General features: G+C 37.1%; 1 protein-coding gene across 11 annotated transcripts in view; it reads left to right on the forward strand.

Moving 5' to 3' along the window:
* The first annotated feature begins 836 nt into the window (after positions 1–836).
* LOC109058668 (probable ubiquitin carboxyl-terminal hydrolase FAF-X) overlaps positions 837–19115 on the forward strand; it is a 29435-nt gene continuing 11156 nt past the window's right edge. For 4 of the 11 annotated variants that reach the window (XM_042731492.1, XM_042731494.1, XM_042731498.1 and 1 more), the window contains exons 1-27: positions 837–1196; positions 4222–4475; positions 7802–7947; positions 8149–8228; positions 8427–8539; positions 9020–9238; positions 9528–9643; positions 9741–9992; positions 10083–10221; positions 10411–10563; positions 10753–10857; positions 11042–11248; positions 11435–11571; positions 11748–11786; positions 12390–12523; positions 13119–13206; positions 13711–14053; positions 14377–14472; positions 14568–14779; positions 14888–15128; positions 15283–15432; positions 15669–15789; positions 15882–16012; positions 16628–16906; positions 18136–18261; positions 18490–18627; positions 18730–18896. In XM_042731492.1, coding sequence (XP_042587426.1) covers positions 4380–4475; positions 7802–7947; positions 8149–8228; positions 8427–8539; positions 9020–9238; positions 9528–9643; positions 9741–9992; positions 10083–10221; positions 10411–10563; positions 10753–10857; positions 11042–11248; positions 11435–11571; positions 11748–11786; positions 12390–12523; positions 13119–13206; positions 13711–14053; positions 14377–14472; positions 14568–14779; positions 14888–15128; positions 15283–15432; positions 15669–15789; positions 15882–16012; positions 16628–16906; positions 18136–18261; positions 18490–18627; positions 18730–18896 — 4028 coding nt within the window. In that variant the 5' untranslated portion in view covers positions 837–1196; positions 4222–4379. Of the gene's footprint in view, positions 1197–1276; positions 1469–4221; positions 4476–7801; positions 7948–8148; positions 8229–8426; positions 8540–9019; positions 9239–9527; positions 9644–9740; positions 9993–10082; positions 10222–10410; positions 10564–10752; positions 10858–11041; positions 11249–11434; positions 11572–11747; positions 11787–12389; positions 12524–13118; positions 13207–13710; positions 14054–14376; positions 14473–14567; positions 14780–14887; positions 15129–15282; positions 15433–15668; positions 15790–15881; positions 16013–16627; positions 16907–18135; positions 18262–18489; positions 18628–18729; positions 18897–19115 lie in introns of those variants that run through there. The other 7 variants (XM_042731497.1, XM_042731502.1, XM_042731503.1 and 4 more) reach the window with 5 other exon arrangements.

The raw sequence follows: 19115 nt of genomic DNA on the forward strand, positions 1-19115 counted from the left end.
ATGCATGCGACTAGTTTCTCCATACAGGAGGCGTCTTGAAGCTGTCATTAACAACAAAGGCTTTTGTACGATGAAATGCATTTCAGTAAGCGTGTTCAATACTTTTTTTCCCTGTGTCATTCCAGTTTATTACACAGAACTTAATTTCTGAACTTATTTGTATTGTTTTCTTTGTATGTATGGATTACGTGGGTTGTTACCGACATCTGGTGAAAATGTCATATCATCAGCACCTTTAGTATATTTACTGAGAAAAATGGTGAATATATATCACAGAAAATATACATTATATATAATTTAAATACAATAAACTTTCTATTCCTGCTGCAACTTTTAGTGCATTTTTACCCTAAAAAGCTAATATTATTTCTAAAATGTGATCAGTTCTGTTTGCAAAGGGTCTATTTCTGGTTTATTAAGGTTTATTTCTGCCATTAAGATATATTTTATGATAAATTTAACATAGCCTATTATTAATAACATTTCAAAAATACATTTCAAAATATCATCTTTAAAATGCAATCTTTATACACTCCTAAAATATACTTTAGCAAATTATTCCGGAAACTTCTTAAATTAAAAAAAGCGTATAATGTATTCAATTTAAATTTCGATGAGAAATTAAAAGCCAGATTAATAGTTTATTAAGGGAAATATTTGTTATTATGTATTCTGAAATGTATTCTTTATTTTCTATATTACAACTTTAGAATTAAACAAAGGTTTTGAAACATTTCCGGTATAAAAGTGTTCAGGAGAATCAACAACGGTCATTTCTTTGTAAGAAGAACGATGCAACACTGTTTAATGTCCCAAAAATCAGGTGTCAGGTAGGCGAGTTGTCCTCGAAACCGCGCATGCTCAGCAGAGTCACACGTCCAAGGCAGTTTTAGTGCACGGATATACTTCTCATTTACTTCCATCCATAGCACGGTGACGGGTCTCTAAGCAGCCTGACACAGAAGAGAGAGAGAGCGGCTAGAGGCAGTTTAAGGGAGGGGGGCAGCAGCAGTCGATGCTGGTGACGCAGGAAAAACACCCAACAGCAGACAATAAACCAATGATCTGATCTCAACACAGACGTGTTATTTATAATCGGGACAGCCAGGCACATGCACGCGGCTGAGTAATTATAAAACAGCACTTAAATGATCCGATCTGGGGTCGTATGGAGGAAAGATCCAGTTTGATTCTCGGTAAGTGGGTTTGTGTGTGAAGCTAAAGGAAGCTAGCGGCTAATAGCAGATGATTTGCAAGTCAGTGCTCACTTAGCCTAGCTCGAACAGCTCAATGAGCGAATTTAAAGACGTCTGGATATTTGTCACTTCTTACGTATTTTTAATCCTCCCGCGTTTCACCTGCATAGACGATTATATGATCTATTCAAGCTAATTAGCATTTGCATTTGACGGCAGTTCAGTTTGAGGTGGTCGATTTGTGGCTAAACAAGTGGTTTTGACGTGGGCAGGTCGGTTGTTTTTTTTCATTGGTTAATCTTTTTCGTTTTTGGCAGGTTGTGAATTATAACTTGAGCTTGTTGGATGATTAAAAGCTGTGTTTTGATGTTTTAATCGCTTTAAATCCGCTGTCACGAACTGATTGTGTTTTGCTGGAGTCCAGCTGTTAGCCGTTAGCAAGTTAGCCTATTTCTGCTGCTGTATTTACATTCACTTTCGCTCTTGCTTTGCGATATAAAATAAGATTATATATTCAAAAACGGTGTCATGTGAAGCCTCGGAGCTTTAATAACATTTTGTGCATGGCTGGTTACACAGATAAACCTGTTGTGACTCTGATTGTGTTTGGAGGAGGAAACGGGCCTGAACTGCTACAGTTTCAAACTAGGCCCAATACATAATGGCTGTGTCTCAAAAGCAAGTGTGCTGCCCACCCAGACAATATTTTGGGGCATCGTAGGCACGTTTGCAGCGTTTAAATGTCTGAGACGGAAAATCTAGTAAGCCCCCTACTTTGACAGCAATTTCGGGTGTCATAGCCTGATTATGTCGGCAAATCACTGTGTTTTGAGAGACAACCAGTATCATCTTTTTTTCTGTACAATTCCGTTTTGTGGAATTTGGAGATGATTTCTGGTAGCTGCAACATTTCTATTGACGGTATGGGAAACGCCCATATTTGGCTATTAAGTGACAGTAAAATTAATTTCCTCCCATTATCTGAGAGCGTCAGTCTGCACGTTTATATTCAGCTCGCCAGTCCCTGGGCATCTGAGCGGTTCAAGACAAATGTGAAAATGTTTGTCGTAATGAGTTCTATTATATTAGATAATTGTTTTGTCTCTGTATTGTGATGTCACATCGATTCAGAGAAATGTTTTTGTATTCATTATGCTTATAGTAGCATGTTCATAATTACTGCCAAACCTGCAGGTTAGTTAAAAGTTCCAGACCATCTTTGACTCGGACTGCTTCTGTGTGTTATCGTGATGTGATTCGAGGGCATTTCAATTTTTCTCTGATATTTGAGAATCTATACTAGTTCAATTTCATTGACAAGACCTTACTGAACTGTGTTGGTCAAATGTGCTTATACATTATGACTCTGGCACATTTCTATTGAAGTTTTTAATAGTTTAATTATTAGATAGATACATAGATGTTTAAACTTTGTAAATTTAATAATGCTGCAATACTGATTTTACGTAATGCTGTTTTTAATGAATACTTGGAATTCTCTTCCTGATCAGCAGCCAAGATTTGCCGAGAGGTTTATTTCCGAAAAATCCACTTAACATTACAGAAATCAGTGCCTGAAAGCCGTGTCAGTGTTTTTTTTTTTCTTTTGTGTGAAATTTGTGTTGGTTTAGCTCATTACAAATCATTTAGTAAAGCTGCAGCTATTCTGCCTTATTTGTTTGAGAGTCAGTTGGCACAAAATGAAAAAAGCCGGTTGTCTGATTAATGTAATAAAACTCTAAGCATGTTTGATTTTAAATATCCCAGCCTCTTTACAATTAATAGAAATAGTTTTGATATATTCTGTTGAATTTGGTAGCACGTCCAAGATAATGTTATATTGGTGTATTTTAGTTTCTACTTTTAAGTCTTTAAATGTTTTAGCTTTATACTTTGCATTGTGAAAACGTCCAGTTAGATAAGAAGTCTTGATGAGAAAGATCCCTTGGTTGTCCTTCATGTTTTTCGCTGTCATTCCATCACTGCTAGTGTGTGCTCTGCACTGCTTTTTCTTTACTTGGCCTTGTATTTATGTACTAACCAGACCTGTTTTGTATGCTATGATTTAATGCACTTCGCACTAGCCAGCAGCATCCTCATGGGAAGCATGACATACACTATAAAACTAAAACCTCTGCTGCTTGTTTTGAATTATATATCTTGTAGTTTTGTAGTGATTGTTATGCAATATATTTGACCAGATAAGGGCACTAGAAATAGTTTCACCATTGTTTCCAAACAGCGATTCTGTGCTTCCATGTCTGTGCACTAAATATGAAAAATGTCAGACATTCAGTTTTATGAGCAAACCAATTTGAACTCATGAAATGTTGAAATGTTACATATCTTTATGCTAAATACTTTACATCTGTACAAATGGAATTATAAAGAGATTTGTGAATCGTTAAATGTGCCTGAATCTAAAATCCAAATACAGTCAAAATGGCACCCTATTTACTTTTTAATGCATGTACATGGTGTTGTTGCAGAAGATTCATCAGTGCATGTTGTTCATCAGTGCATGTCTTGCTTTTGTGATTTTGAATCATAATGTAAAAACTTGCTCCTCCTTTTCCTTTTTGGCTTTTGTCAGTTAGGCCTTACTGTGACATGCTTTTAACCAATAGCCAAACAGTTATTTAGACGTTGTTTTAGTTATCTCACCTTTGGTCTAGCTCCGTTCCGATGTGCAACACCTACTTTCACAATCCAATTCCCTATAGATAAAATCAAGTACCGCCCTTTTTTTTTTCTGGTCACTTGGATATGTCAAAAAAGGAAGTAAATTCACAATGATTTTATTATAAAAACATATGAGGTCTAAGCCAGGACATAGCAAGGAAATGAATAAAAGCTTAATTACATTTATTTCCAGTTACACTCAGCTCTAAAATATTTCATGGGCTCTTTATAAATGCAGTCTCTATAAAATGATTGAAAAAAATATCTGTGCATAAAAGACATGTGAAATCATTTGTCAAAGGTGTGTTTTAAAGATTTTGATGTTAGTCTCTATATTCTTCAGGTTATGCAATGGTCTCTGCAACACATCCAGTCCCCCAGGTGGTGCTTTCACTTTCAGAAGTGTGCCGGTTCTCCGTCGCTCCTAAGGAGAAACTGATTTCTTCTGGTGTGCCAGCGACATAAGCAGACAAGATTGCAAAGATCTGCCCCGTGTCGAGTATGACGGCCACGACCCGTGGCTCCCCTGTGGGAGGGAATGACGGTCAGGGCCAGGCTCCGGATGGCCAGTCCCAGCCACCCCTGCCCCAGAACCAGGTCAGTACTCCATTTTTAGTTTCCCCTTTCCATTCCGATCCCTTTTTGCTGTTACTGAAGGAAAACTGTCGGTGAAGAGAATTTGTTTTTATCGTGGGAACTTCTAAATACCGTGAATAATTACATATTACAAATTATTCCGAATTTTGAATGCATTTTAAGAATACTTTTCCCATCAACTGGTCAAAATGCACAACACCACTGTATGCTGCGTGAAAGACGCGAGTGCACTCTGATGTGTAAACAAGCACAGATGAGAAGCGCATGGCGGAACGTGTGAGAGATGCTCTGGATGAACGCGCACATTCACTCTCGGACAGCAGATGGCGCTAAACTGCAGAAATGCATCCGTTACCCCCGGAAACGGAGCGGCTGCACTACTCTGGTTCCAAAACATCTTTAAATTATTTAAACAGCCATTCAGAGTTGTGTATTTGCTATGATGTTCATCACAGCGCCAAATACTTAAATATTTAGAATTAATAGGCTATTTATTTTCAAACTATTTTTACATTTTAATCTGGACTACAACATGCCCTAGATATTGAAAGTGTTTTGATTCTTTACTGTTCGGTCACACTTTACATTAGGGCTTCATTAGTTGACATTAGTTAATTCGTTAGTTAACATAAACTGCCAATGAAAAATTCTTCTGAACATTCATTAATCTTAGATATTCCAATATTTAATAACACATTGTTAAAATCGAAAGTTGCAGCTGTGTTATTTAATGAGCTAACATGAACTAAGACTTGTATTTTTTTTTTAACAAAGATTAATAAATTCTGTAGCAAATGTAGCTATTGCTCATTGTTAATGTTAATGCATTAACTAAGGTTAACTAATGAGGTCTTATTGTAAAGTGATACCTATTGGTCTTTATAGTTCTTATTCACTTTAATCTGTGTAAAAATTGTAACTTTATACATTTTCTATATTGCTTTATTGTATTTAAATGTTCAGTTATTTTTGTTATAAGAAAAGATGCATTAAACCTGGTATACTGTATTATGACAACACTTTTTTGAAACTAAATTTCAATACTGTGATAATACTGTATACAGTGATTAAAAGCATTAGCAAGTAATCGCAACATTAAAATCTGATACCGGCATATTCCTAGCATTGTGCTGTTATGTTCTTAAAACCACATCTGATCCGTTGTCTGAGTTCCAACAAAAAAAAAAGCATTTGCCGACTCTCACGGATGCAAATGTGTTTCTGTAATTGTGCTCTACCCTAGAAGGAACAGATGTCAACAGAGGGAAATATTATTAGGTAACTGTAGAACGATCCAAAAAAACCCACCTCTCCTCTATCATATCACAAATTTGGTTAAGTAAGAGATAAACATAAGCTTATTTCTGAATTCTTTGTAATAATTAATTGAATTTAGCATTACTGTAATTGTATTGCTTGTACTTCTATTAACAGCAAGGAGTTTTTGGTATTTACTAGTTATGTCTGTGAAATAACCAGTACTTTTTTGGACAGATAGACACTTTGATCACAAAATGTACACACATTTTCCATGAGTTTTTTTTTCTTTTTTCAGTGATGGTTGACAGTTGTTCGCAGCATTCTGTTGCATCGTTATTTGAATTCCATTATTGCTAATCGGCCTCATATTGTAATATTATATATTTCAGTTTTACCTGCCACTAAACCACAGATTGTGTTTGCTTTTGCATCACTCTCAGATTGCTCTTCATTTTTAATTGGGTGGTAAAGATAATGCTGTGAAGTTGACCGTACATTATGCAGATAGTCTAGCTTAGTGAGACATTAAAGGGATAGTTCACCCAGTAAATGGAGATATTTTAATATACTCCAAAAATTTTAATATATACTCTGTAATTTGTCCTCTACGAATGTGGTAAAGCCTTGTGTACTTAATGAGAGAAGAAAGTTAATTGATTGTCACATGTCAGACAAGCATGTTTCAGCTTCTGTGTATCTCTGTCTTTATAGTGTTTCCGATTGAATAACATTTTAACAATGGTTTAATGCATTTGTGAAAAAAAAAAAAAGACACCCCAGCATTATGACCAAAAGAAAAGATGAGAGGCTCCCTTTGGTTATGTTGCAGAGGGCAATTGTTATGTTCTCCAGGGATAGACTGCAGCAGTGTTATCTATTACACCTGCGCTCACTGAGCGCATGTTAAAAGGCAGGAATCAATGAGGATGAGACGCCTGGCAGAGAAAAGCACACCAGTTGGTTAGAAATTTGTAGCGCCTAGACATGAGAAGCAAACTGGCTATGTAGGTCAGCCAAGCAGAAGGAGCCTTTTCCAGCACTCCCCCACATTTCCCAAGTTCCGCAGGCTCCATTCAGCTCTACATGCAGAGCTCCAGCCCACATGCATCCATTGACACGGCACAGGAAACTGACTCGGAGCATCTTAAAGCTGCTTCATCTTCCTTACGCTTTCTCTTTCATTCTTTTAATCCCTTACATGGATACATACTTTGTTTGCTTATTTGAAGGATTACCCCGTCACTAAGATACATGAATCATTAAGGTGGTTTACGTTTGTTAAGTGCAGCTTTCTTGTTTTTTACTGTCAATTATACTACATAAAGTGCTAACAGGAGAACATCTAGAATTTGTTTTGTTTTTTTTATCTCAGGTATATCTCAAAAATTATATAAATGTTATTTCTCAGTATTTAAAAGATTAATGCTGTTTGTCTGTCCCTTTATTTATTTGTTTTGCCTATTTTATTTTTATTTTTTTATTTAACCCTGTTCTTACCATGAATAGTCTCTAAATTAAAATCCACCCTGTTTAGTAAAACAGAGCTGCATAATATTTTTATGGAAGTTTTGTTTTCAGGATTCTTTAAATAGAAATGAACGTAAAATAACAGATTTTTTTTTATTCTTACAATGTAAGAGTCTTTACTTAAACTTTAATCAATTCTGACCTTGCTGAATAAATTTGTATTCATTTCTTTAAAAATAAAATCTTACACTGATTCTGAACTTTTGAACCGCAGAGAATTCCCCTTTTTTCATAATATTGCATCAAAATGTTTTTTTTTTCTTTCTGACTTTGTGACCAAGGGCAGGCGGGGTAGGGCACAATATTTAGTGATAATATCATTTCATACGATTAATGGTCCAATCAACTTGTAAATACAGTGCTTTACAGAAATTAAATGTTATGAATATCTTTTCATGTCATCATTTACAGCCTATGTGGCAGACTTTGTTTTATGAGACCACTTAATGGTTCTCTCCATGTTTATAGTAATGACCTTGAATGTTATATTCATATCTGATTCACATAATTTCTCAACCTGTGAACTGTTTGCATTGCAGACATCCTCTCCCAACTCATCCAACGAAAACTCCCCAGTGAGCCCACCAGATGACCAGGGTCAGGGGGACAGTCCCACACCCCTGGAGGAGGAGGAGCCAGCTTTCCCCCACACTGAACTGGCCAAGCTGGATGACATGATCAACAGGTTAGGGCTTGTATCCTATATTTGGTTGAATTATGCTTATAATTAAATCCGAAGCACTGCAGATGAACTACAAGGATATTGATATGAAGGACTTTTATTTTATTTAGGCTGTTATTCGCTGATGATGAGTGAGATTACACATCTGTGTCTTATCAGTGATGTATTTTGTTGATTAATTATGTTTTTTCTTTTGCTGTACAGACCTCGCTGGGTCGTTCCAGTTTTACCAAAGGGTGAATTAGAAGTTCTTCTTGAAGCTGCTATAGATCTTTGTAAAAAAGGTAACGCTTTATTTTTGGGTCTTGTTTATCCTTTTATAATATTCTTGTTGTTTTAATTAATCGTTGTACTAAGTAGCAGCAGAAGCAGTATTACCTATATCTGCGTTATCTTAAGCTTTCACTTTTGCTCTCAAAGGAATTCTTCAGTCTGTGTAAATGTCAGCCTCTGATAGGTTTTTCTTTCATTTCTGTCTCCAGGACTTGATGTCAAGTGTGAAGCATGCCAGAGGTTTTTCAGAGATGGCTTGACAATATCCTTTACGAAAATACTGACAGATGAGGCTGTTAGTGGATGGAAATTTGAGATCCATGTAAGTCCTGCAACCTGCTTGATGGTGCCATTTTCATCATTTCTTCCATTTTAGCAGCACATTTTGTCTTTTTGTTTGCACATTAAAGGGTTTTTCTAACCTCTCAAAAATTGATTACTTCTTTGGGCGACTGTGAAGGAACGTAATGTTATTTTGGTCGCCTTCATCTTATTTGGCTGGTTGATTGAAATGCCAAAGCTTTGATCAAAGAGCTCCTTTCAGTAAAACAGAGGCAGTATTAGGACACAGCACTGAGTCATCGCTCTAGTATGAGGCTCGTTTTAGCTCTTCCAAGGCTGCTCTAGAATGAGCTTTAATGGCACTGCAAATAAAGATATATTTTTTTTCTTTTTACATTTTAAGACTTCCTACTCACTGTAAATCAAAGTGCATGGACTATGCTTGCATTTCAGTGTATTTTAAACCCAAAACATACTCAGTGCTTCTAGGATGTCAATCTGTGTCTCATTCTCTTGGCAGCGGTGCATCATTAATAACGCCCACCGACTGGTGGAGCTGTGTGTGACCAAGCTCTCTCAGGACTGGTTCCCTCTGCTAGAACTCTTGGCAATGGCCACCAACCCCCACTGTAAGTTCCACATCTACAATGGTACTCGGCCCTCTGAGACGGTGCCTGCTGGGGTTCAGCTAGCGGAGGATGAGCTTTTTGCCCGTCCACCTGACCCTCGTTCTCCTAAGGTGAGAGGGTGTTTGTGCCAGACTTTTAAGAAGTCTTCAATTCATGAATTTAATTTAAGAAATATTTAAATTTATTACTAGTCACACGTCACCTAAAATATACACTTTTTTTTCTAATGCATTTGTATATATTTGAACCTTTGTTAATTTTATGATGTTAGATCCAAAGATGTTTTATGCATTAGCTACCTGTTAATGAATCTGCCTTCAGCTTTAATTTCAGTGTTTTATTTTGTTTTGGTGTATTGGTCTGTTTGATGAAAACTTCCTGTTTATTTGTTTCCTGCAGGGCTGGTTGGTGGACTTAATAAACAAATTTGGCACGTTAAACGGGTTTCAAATTCTGCATGATCGATTCATGAGCGGCCAAGCTCTGAATGTTCAGATCATTGCTGCACTCATTAAGTAAGAACGATCAAACATATTTAACTCATTTTCCCGGAATCTGGAATTTTTTATTTTTTTTTTTAAGTAAAGTTTGACTCACTTGTTTGTTTTACAGGCCTTTTGGACAGTGCTACGAGTTTCTCACTCTGCAAACAGTGAAGAAGTACTTTCTTCCCATCATAGAAATGGTTCCCCAGTTTCTAGAAAACCTCACCGATGAGGAATTGAAAAAGGAAGCAAAGAATGAAGCCAAAAACGATGCCCTGTCTATGATAATCAAATCTTTGAAGAACCTGGCTTCTCGAGTACCAGGACAAGAGGAAACAGTGAAGAATTTAGAGATATTTAGGTTAAAAATGATTCTTAGGTGAGCTGAACATCAGCAAAGACTAGTTTTAAGACATTATGCAGCATGTTAAATGATAGTTCTTGATCATTGACTTTTTTTTTGTTACAGGTTATTGCAGATTTCTTCTTTTAATGGCAAAATGAATGCACTAAATGAAGTAAACAAGGTGATTTCAAGTGTTTCCTACTACACGCATCGTCATGGCAATCCTGAAGAGGAAGAGTGGCTGACGGCAGAACGCATGGCAGTAAGTCATACTGCACTACTTAACCAAATAGTTTGCATGACAACGCTCGTAACATTTTCCTGCTATTATCATTGAAAATTAACACAACTTGGTGTGCTATTTATGTTTGTGGAAAGCTTAGAGGTAGTCGAAAGTAAAGCCTCTGATCTGTATCTTCACATTAGCTGAACATGCATTTGTTTCCCACAGGAATGGATTCAGCAGAACAATATTTTGTCTATTGTGCTGCGAGACAGCCTTCATCAGCCACAGTATGTGGAGAAATTGGAGAAGATCCTGCGATTTGTCATCAAAGAAAAGGCCCTAACGCTTCAGGACCTGGACAACATCTGGGCAGCTCAGGTGAGACACATTCTTAAGTTCCTGTTCCATTAATAACACTGTTAACCAATAAACATAACCATATGATTATAATGTTGAATTATGTTAATTTGTTCACCCGTTAACTTTGGCAGCCCTTCTAGAATGGTTTGCTTTATTAGTAAACTTTGCAGCAACTTGTCATTGGAATAATGGTGTCTATATCCTCAGGCTGGGAAACATGAGGCTATTGTCAAGAATGTTCATGATCTTCTTGCAAAGCTGGCATGGGACTTCTCACCTGAACAGCTGGACCATCTCTTTGACTGCTTCAAGGTTATTCATACTGAACTGACGATTACAATTTTTTGCGTTTAGAAAAAGAAAAGTGTTGTCTTAATGTAGAGACCATGCATTTATAGGGGATTCATTAGGACTCAGCATTTCTGTGTGTGCCTTAATAGCATTCCAACCGATTACAGAATCTCTGTCCTCAATGGAATCATTTTATGGTTTATAGGAGAGCTGGACTAATGCAAGTAAAAAGCAGAGAGAGAAGTTACTGGAATTGATACGTCGACTGGCAGAGGATGACAAGGATGGTGTGATGGCTCACAAAGTGCTCAATCTGCTGTGGAATTTGGCCCATAGTGATGATGTTCCTGTGGATATCATGGACCAGGCCCTTAGCGCTCATATCAAAATTTTGGACTATAGCTGCTCCCAGGTACCTTGATCAGCTTTATTAAGTAGTTCACTTTCAAATTAAAACTGTAAAATTGACTGAATTTCTTTCTTCTGTGCTAAACAAAGTCATTTTCTAAGATGTTTTGGTTGCTTGGAACAACATGAGGGGGGAGTAAAAAAAAGTCAAGGTCAGTGAATTAAAGACAGTGTTTTTGTTCTGCTGTAGGACAGGGACACACAGAAGATGCAGTGGATAGACAGATTCATAGAAGAATTAAGAACTAATGACAAATGGGTGATTCCTGCACTGAAGCAAATACGAGAGATCTGTAGCCTCTTTGGAGAAGCCCCCCAGAATTTAAGGTAATGCAACTCCACTCAACCATTTTTAACCATCAATTGCATCTATACTTGTTTAAGTACACAAAAAGACATTTTTGCTCATATTCAAGGAATATTTACATGAAAATTACCCACACGTTTTAGGAAGAGCATGTAAATGTAGCAAATGTATCGTACACATCCCTGTTGTTTTTCAGAAAGAAAATACCTATTAACTTACTAAAGAGCTTAGAGGGGTAAGTGGACAGCTAATTTTGGGAAATATTATCATTATTATTATTATTATTATTATTATTATTATAACTAATTTTAAAGCTGAAGTTTGCTTTTGGATGTCAGTAAATCTGTAATTTATGAAAGTCTGCTTGGTGTGCCCTGCACCGTCTAATCAAATCACCAATCAGTGCCCATGGACGAGATTCATGCGTATAAAGCTTCTTACAGTGAGAGTGCTGCTGTGGGTTACGTTTCATAAACTTACAAATGCATACTCTTGGTATATGGTTTCAATTTAGTGCACTCTTCCTTCGGGATGCTTTAAACGTGTGAGTCCGTTGGAGGAAATAAAATTGCAGAAAGCTGAACTCACATTTTCCAATACTTTCCAACACCTTATGCAATGAGTTTAATGTGACGAATAATTCTTTTTCTGCCTTTGCTTTGATGGCGTCTCTGGATAATGCTTCTTTAATGTGAATTTAAGCTTTCAATTAGGGACAGAGAAACATTGTTTCTGTATACCTATTTTCCCATTTTCATACAATTTAGTTGAAGAACTTGCAATATAATGGAGATGTATAAATGGAATGGTTAATTCAGTTATGTGTTTTTCTTTACAGTCAAACGCAGCGAAGCCCACATGTCTTTTATCGACATGACCTAATCAACCAACTACAGCACAACCATGCACTGGTCACTCTTGTAGCAGAGAACCTGTCTGCATACATGGAGAATATGAGGCAGTTCTCGAAAGGTTTGTGAGGCTAACACTGTTTGTATATATGGACATACCTCTTCCTGTGTTATTCATTAAAAGGGGTTATGAAATGGAGAATCAAAATGTGCTAGATATTTACACACATAAGAGATTACTCTACAAAAAAAAAAAAAAAAAACATAAGTTCTGTAAGTTTCAGAACTAAATACAAATAATTTTTTTCTACCCATTTTAAAACACCCAGATTTGAAATAGCAAGAAATGTGGCATATACACACACATACATCATATACAAACACATACAGCTCTATCAAAATGCTTGCCATCTCGAGTATCAAATGCAAATCACAGATACGGTTTGATGAAGTTAGCAAGCAAATCTCAACAGTGTGTGTTTACTTTGATTTTCTGCGAGATGAATGGCCATTTCACTTTTCTGTTTTACAGCAGAGAGTGAAAATGAGGATGGAAAATGATTGTTTACATAAATTTTGGACCCTTTTTTTGGTACAAAAAGTATATAAAAATCTGAATCTTCATATCATGACCCCTTTAACATATTTTAATTTTTTTCTTTTTTTTTATGCCCATGTTAAACATTTACCAGTGCTAACCTTTTATGTTTTATCAGAGCATACAGACTTTGATCCCCAGACGGTAAGGCCAGGAAGTCGGTATAGTCATGTTCAGGAGGTCCAGGAGCGGCTTAATTTCTTGAGGTATTTACAAGCAACCTTCCTGTAAACTGCATAGATTGCAGAATCCAAATTCAATTTCATCGTTTTCTCTTTTCGCGTTGTTATTTGGCTCCAAACGCTACTCACTTTTGTCATGAACCTGAGTATCACAGCGTGTACCAGAATAAGCTGTTTATCACTGTAGCTAGGCGACGAAGGTTCCACAAATGGAAAGTGTTTTTCACTTCACCTTTTTACCCTGGTTTCTATCCCTTTGATTTTATTACTGCAACTAAACACAAACAGAATGTTCAGTGTTTACCAGACTATTATAATATAACAGTCAAGTTATTTGTCATCATTGGAAATTTCTTGTACACCAAGGAACAGGAAGTTTCTTGGTGTGCACCTAATTTCAGAAAACAGCTTTCACACCAGTCAAGCTCTGACGTCAAATGAATTTGGTCTGCACCACAAGGTCTATTATGAAAATGGCTCACTAAAGACTCCCTAAAAAACAAAACCCTAAATATCCTCGTCCTTCAGGTTCTTACTGAAAGATGGGCAACTCTGGCTGTGCGCACCTCAGGCCAAGCAGATCTGGAAGTGCCTGGCGGAGAACGCAGTGTTCTTGTGTGATCGGGAGGCCTGCTTCAAATGGTACTCCAAACTCATGGGTGACGAACCCGACCTTGACCCTGACATCAACAAGGACTTTTTTGAGAACAATGTATTGCAGCTTGACCCCTCACTGCTGACAGAGAATGGGATGAAATGCTTTGAACGATTCTTCAAGGCTGTCAACTGTAGGGAGGGCAAACTGGTGGCAAAACGCCGGGCATACATGATGGATGACTTGGAGCTGATAGGGCTGGATTACCTGTGGAGGGTAAGAGTCGATTAGAGCTGTTGGATCTTCATTGGTATGTTCAGAGCTGCTTTGCTGTTGGATATTACCTGTCTGAAATGCATTCGTTTTTAGTCTGTTGATTATTTTGAAATAAGTGAATGTACTGTAACAAAATATCAAATAGCTATGTTGAAAATTTGTCCTTAAATGGAACTTGATATTTTTCATTGACATTACAGTTATGTTGTTGTAATACACTAGAAGTATATTTTAAGTAAAATGAGCCCAATGTTAAATTTAGCCAAATCCTAATTGTCAGCCTGAGCTCAAACCATCTTTTTTCCTTTGTTTTTCTTTAACAGGTTGTGATTCAAGGAAGTGATGATATTGCTAGCCGAGCAATTGACTTGCTTAAAGAGATTTATACAAACCTCGGACCAAAATTACAAGCCAACCAGGTAATAATACAGTGGAAAAGCATATCACTTGCTGTAATAAATGTTGGAGTTCTATTGAGTTTGTTTTTAAAATGTGTCATATGACTTTTTTGCAGGTAGAGATCCATGAGGATTTTATTCAGTCTTGCTTTGACCGGCTCAAAGCCTCCTACGACACTCTGTGTGTGCTGGACGGAGATAAAGACAGCATTAACTGTGCCAGACAGGAGGCCATCCGCATGGTGAGGGTGCTAACTGTGCTCAGGGAGTATATAACCGAGTGTGACAGTGACTACCATGAGGAGAGGACCATCCTGCCCATGTCCAGGTAGACCCATTCAAACCTGTCATAAATTCAATAAATTTGTATTTTTTGCTTGTCTATGATGGCCAGATTCTAATAAACTCTCTATTTAATCAATTTTTTCTCTATAAGGGCTTTCCGAGGAAAGCATATCACGCTAGTTGTGCGTTTCCCAAACCAAGGCCGACAGGTTGATGATCTGGATATTTGGTCACATACCAACGACACCATTGGTTCTGTGCGGCGCTGCATTCTGAACCGCATAAAGGCCAACAGCACGCACACCAAGATTGAGCTGTTTATCGGGGGAGAGATCATAGACCCAGCAGATGACAGGAAGCTAATCGGGCAGCTAAACCTCAAAGATAAAACTGTAGGCATCTGCTTGGCTGTTTTTTCTCAATATACTCAATAGGGCATTTCACACACATAACTTTTGTCTTACATTTAACAGCATTTTTGAACATGATTTGTTACAGTTTATGAGAGTGCTTTTTTTTTTCTTTTCTCTTTCTCTTCTTCTCTAGCTCATCACAGCCAAGCTCACCCAGGTCAGCACCAATATGCCTTCCAGTCCAGACAGCTCCTCAGACTCCTCCACTGGCTCCCCTGGGAACCATGGCAATCACTACAGTGATGGGCCAAACCCTGAAGTGGAGAGCTGTCTTCCTGGCGTGGTGAGCATTGTGCCATAATTAAGCCAAACGTTCTATTTAATGGAAGGGGAGTGCATCTATGGTCATGAAAAATATCTTCACGGAAGCAGTGTTGATAAATTGTGCATATCCACCCGTGGTGCTTTGCTGAGAGATCTGTAGATGCCCCCCCTCCCCCTCATTTGCTAAATGTCTGGATTTAGTATTACATTTATTACTGCATTTATTATAACTGCCTTTAATGTTTTGTGTCTCAGATAATGTCCCTGCACCTGCGCTACATCTCTTTCCTCTGGCAAGTTGCAGACCTGGGCTGTAATCTCAACATGCCTCTCCTGCGGGATGGAGCTCGTGTTCTAATGAAGCTCATGCCTCCAGGTGCTCTATATGCTTCATTAGATGCCTGCTCGAGACACCTAGCTTCACCAATCTGCCGTCTCTATTCATTACACACTGTTGTTGCCTTTCAGATAACACCACAGTGGAAAACCTGCGAGCCATCTGTCTAGATCACGCCAAACTCGGCGAAAACAGCCTTAGCCCCACATTGGATTCACGTTTCTTTGGACCATCACCATCGCAAGTGCTTTACTTGATAGAGGTTTGTTTGGTTCTCAATATTATTATTTTTTTAAACTAGCCAAGCATAGATGCATAGCTGGTTATGTTCTAGTATATACATGTTCTAGTATTATTACCTTTTTTTTTCTCCAGAATTTTATTTATATTAGGAATTAAGTTTTTTATTTATTTTTTATTTTATTTTGTTGAACTGATTGATTGAATCAAATAACAATAATTATAAAAAATATACAAATGGAAGATATATATATATATAATAATATATACATATATATATATAGATATATATATATATATATATATATATATATATATATATACACACACACACACAGATAATAAGTGTACATAAGACAAAAATGTAATGCAAACAGTTAAACATTAAGAGTTCTGAAAAACACAAAAGGGGCTACAAATATAATATGTTTAAAATATTTTAAAAAATATATATTTTTTTATTATTTAGCATTATTTTTATTTCAGTTTAGGAGATTTTTTTTCATAATAATATAATATCATTTTCATAATATAAAATGTTTAATTTAATTAGCAAAAAATGGGCACAGTAACAGGGCTAAAGGCTTTTCTGTGTGGCATCATTCTGTGATATACGCAATGTTTCTGTGTGTCTCAGGTGGTGTACGCCTTGCTCATGCCTGCCAGTGGGACATTGGGTGATGATGCGAGTGACTTCCAGTACAACTTCTTGAAGAGTGGTGGCCTGCCCCTGGTTTTGAGCATGCTGACCAGAAATAACTTCCTACCAAATGCTGACATGGAGACCCGGCGGGGAGCTTATCTCAACGCACTAAAAATAGCCAAACTGCTGCTCACAGCTGTAGGCTTTGGACATGTGAAGGCTGTGGCGGAGGCCTGCCAGCCGGTGGTGGAGGGGACTATCCCTATGTCGCCTGTAAGTTGCCCTTGCTTTAGCTCCTAACTGTTCCTTTCAAGGAAGTCTTGCAAAAGTATAAGCACAAAACCTTCACAAAAATGGAAAGTGGCACAAAACTTATACCCTCAGTTTATTAAAAATCTTCTCATTTTATAAGGAACACAATTTAAATACATTGTGATATCATATTGGGATTTAAAAACTAGCAATGGCGTAAGAGAAAGACTTGATGTCTTTGGGAGAAAAAGTGAACCTGCGTTCACTTGTGTGCTTCGCTTTACACTTGTCCAGTACCTCATAAAAGTACATTTGACACAGCTCTAGTCTGTAGTTAGGACCAATCACGGGGGGGTGGGATAATAAAAAACACAGTTCTGTTTGAAGCACTGCAAGGAAGTAAGTGAAGTGTTTTTTTTTTCTTTTCTTTTTCCTAAATGAATTTTATAGGTTCAGCACTGAGGGTTTAATTTCTGTTTAAGACCATAGCCTTTCAGCCTCCCTGACATTCATCAATCATTAGAAACAGTAACCCTGTATAGCTCCACAAATGTCAAGGGTGTACAGTGTCTTGTGAGGAAACACTCATATAGACTCCAGAAGCGTTTCCATGAGGGAGTAATAACCATGAGAAAGGGGAAAGTTAAATGTAGTTTGATTATGCAATTTTCTCTTTATTAGACTGTGTTTGATTATGTTTCTCTGCATGTAATGGAACAGTATTTGTATGACTAATAGGGTTGGAAAATACCACTGACCATGATTTTGACTGCATCACAAGCTGAAATGTGAAGCTATATTTTTTAAAGCACTGAATGTTTCAGTACAAAAATAAACAAACATTATTTCAATTTTATACCAGTGTTGGGTAGAGTTTGATGCATTTAAACTGTGCATTCATGATCATAAATGTATCTTCAGCATGAAAAAAAAAGCACATTAAAAAGATATCTGAAGGATCATGTGACTGCTTTGCCGTCACAATTACATTTTAAAACTAGAAAAGTTATTTAACTGTAATAACTTCACAAGACTACTGTTTTTCCTGTATTTTGTTCAAATAAATGCAGCCTTGGTGAGAAGATATTTTTTTTTGGTTAAACATTCACATGGTTAAACATTCAATCTATTTGAGCTCCAGCTTTTGAATGGTAGTTGTTGTTTATTTTCTAGCTCTTTTTCTTGCTTTACTGTACATAACACCTATCATGAATCTGCAAGATAACACCTTTTTTCTTATTCGTCCATAGATCAACCAGACCACACATGACCAGGCTCTAGTGCTACAGAACGCCTTGCAGAATATCCCAAACCCCTCAGCCGAGTGCATGCTGCGGAACGTGGCCATCCGCCTCGCCCAACAGATCTCGGATGAGGTATGTTATACAACACCGCACAACCGTCGCCTAAATAAACTGGTTTGTTTGCATTGTTCAAATAAATGTCATTCGCTATCTTTAAATGTCTGTAATGATCAAAAGTGTTTTTGTTGAAAGCTCCTTTGCTTTGCGTGTGACAAGGAGATGTACAAAGGAAATATTAACTGAGGAAATGCCTCATGTTTCAGGCTCATTCTTAGTTTGTCCTTCTCTTGCTGTACCCAGAACTTTTTCCAGGCCTCCAAGTACATCCCAGATATCTGTGTCATTCGAGCGGTTCAAAAGATAGTCTGGGCTTCTGGCTGTGGCTCGGTTCAGCACGTCTTCAGTTCTAATGAGGAGATCAGCAAGATCTATGAAAAGGTGCTAGTTCTTAGCTATGTTGAAAAAAAGAAAAGAAAACCTATGTGTGATTCATCATTTATGAATTTAGTATTTATGCTTGTGATGTTGGATCTTCCACAGACCAATGCTGGCAATGAGCCGGATGCAGAAGATGAGCAGGTGTGCTGTGAAGCTCTGGAGGTCATGACCCTGTGTTTTGCCCTTATGCCCACTGCACTAGATGCACTTAGCAAAGAAAAGGCCTGGCAGACCTTCATTATAGATCTGCTACTGCACTGCCAGAGCAAGTGAGTTACCGTAAAATAGAATACTGTTATTCCTGTTATGCTGTTGCTTTTGTAACTTTCAATAAAATAAATATGCTTTTGTTGTAGTTTTAAGGAAGTATTTTTTATAAAAGGTTATACCAGACTTTCAGAAATGTTTTTTTTAGTCTCTGAAATTAATATTTAATTATATATTTCATTTAATATTAAAAAGTTAGTATTAAAAATTAAATGGTTTAA

This window comes from Cyprinus carpio, chromosome B9 (genome assembly GCF_018340385.1).
Source record: "Cyprinus carpio isolate SPL01 chromosome B9, ASM1834038v1, whole genome shotgun sequence".
Lineage (NCBI taxonomy): Eukaryota > Metazoa > Chordata > Actinopteri > Cypriniformes > Cyprinidae > Cyprinus > Cyprinus carpio.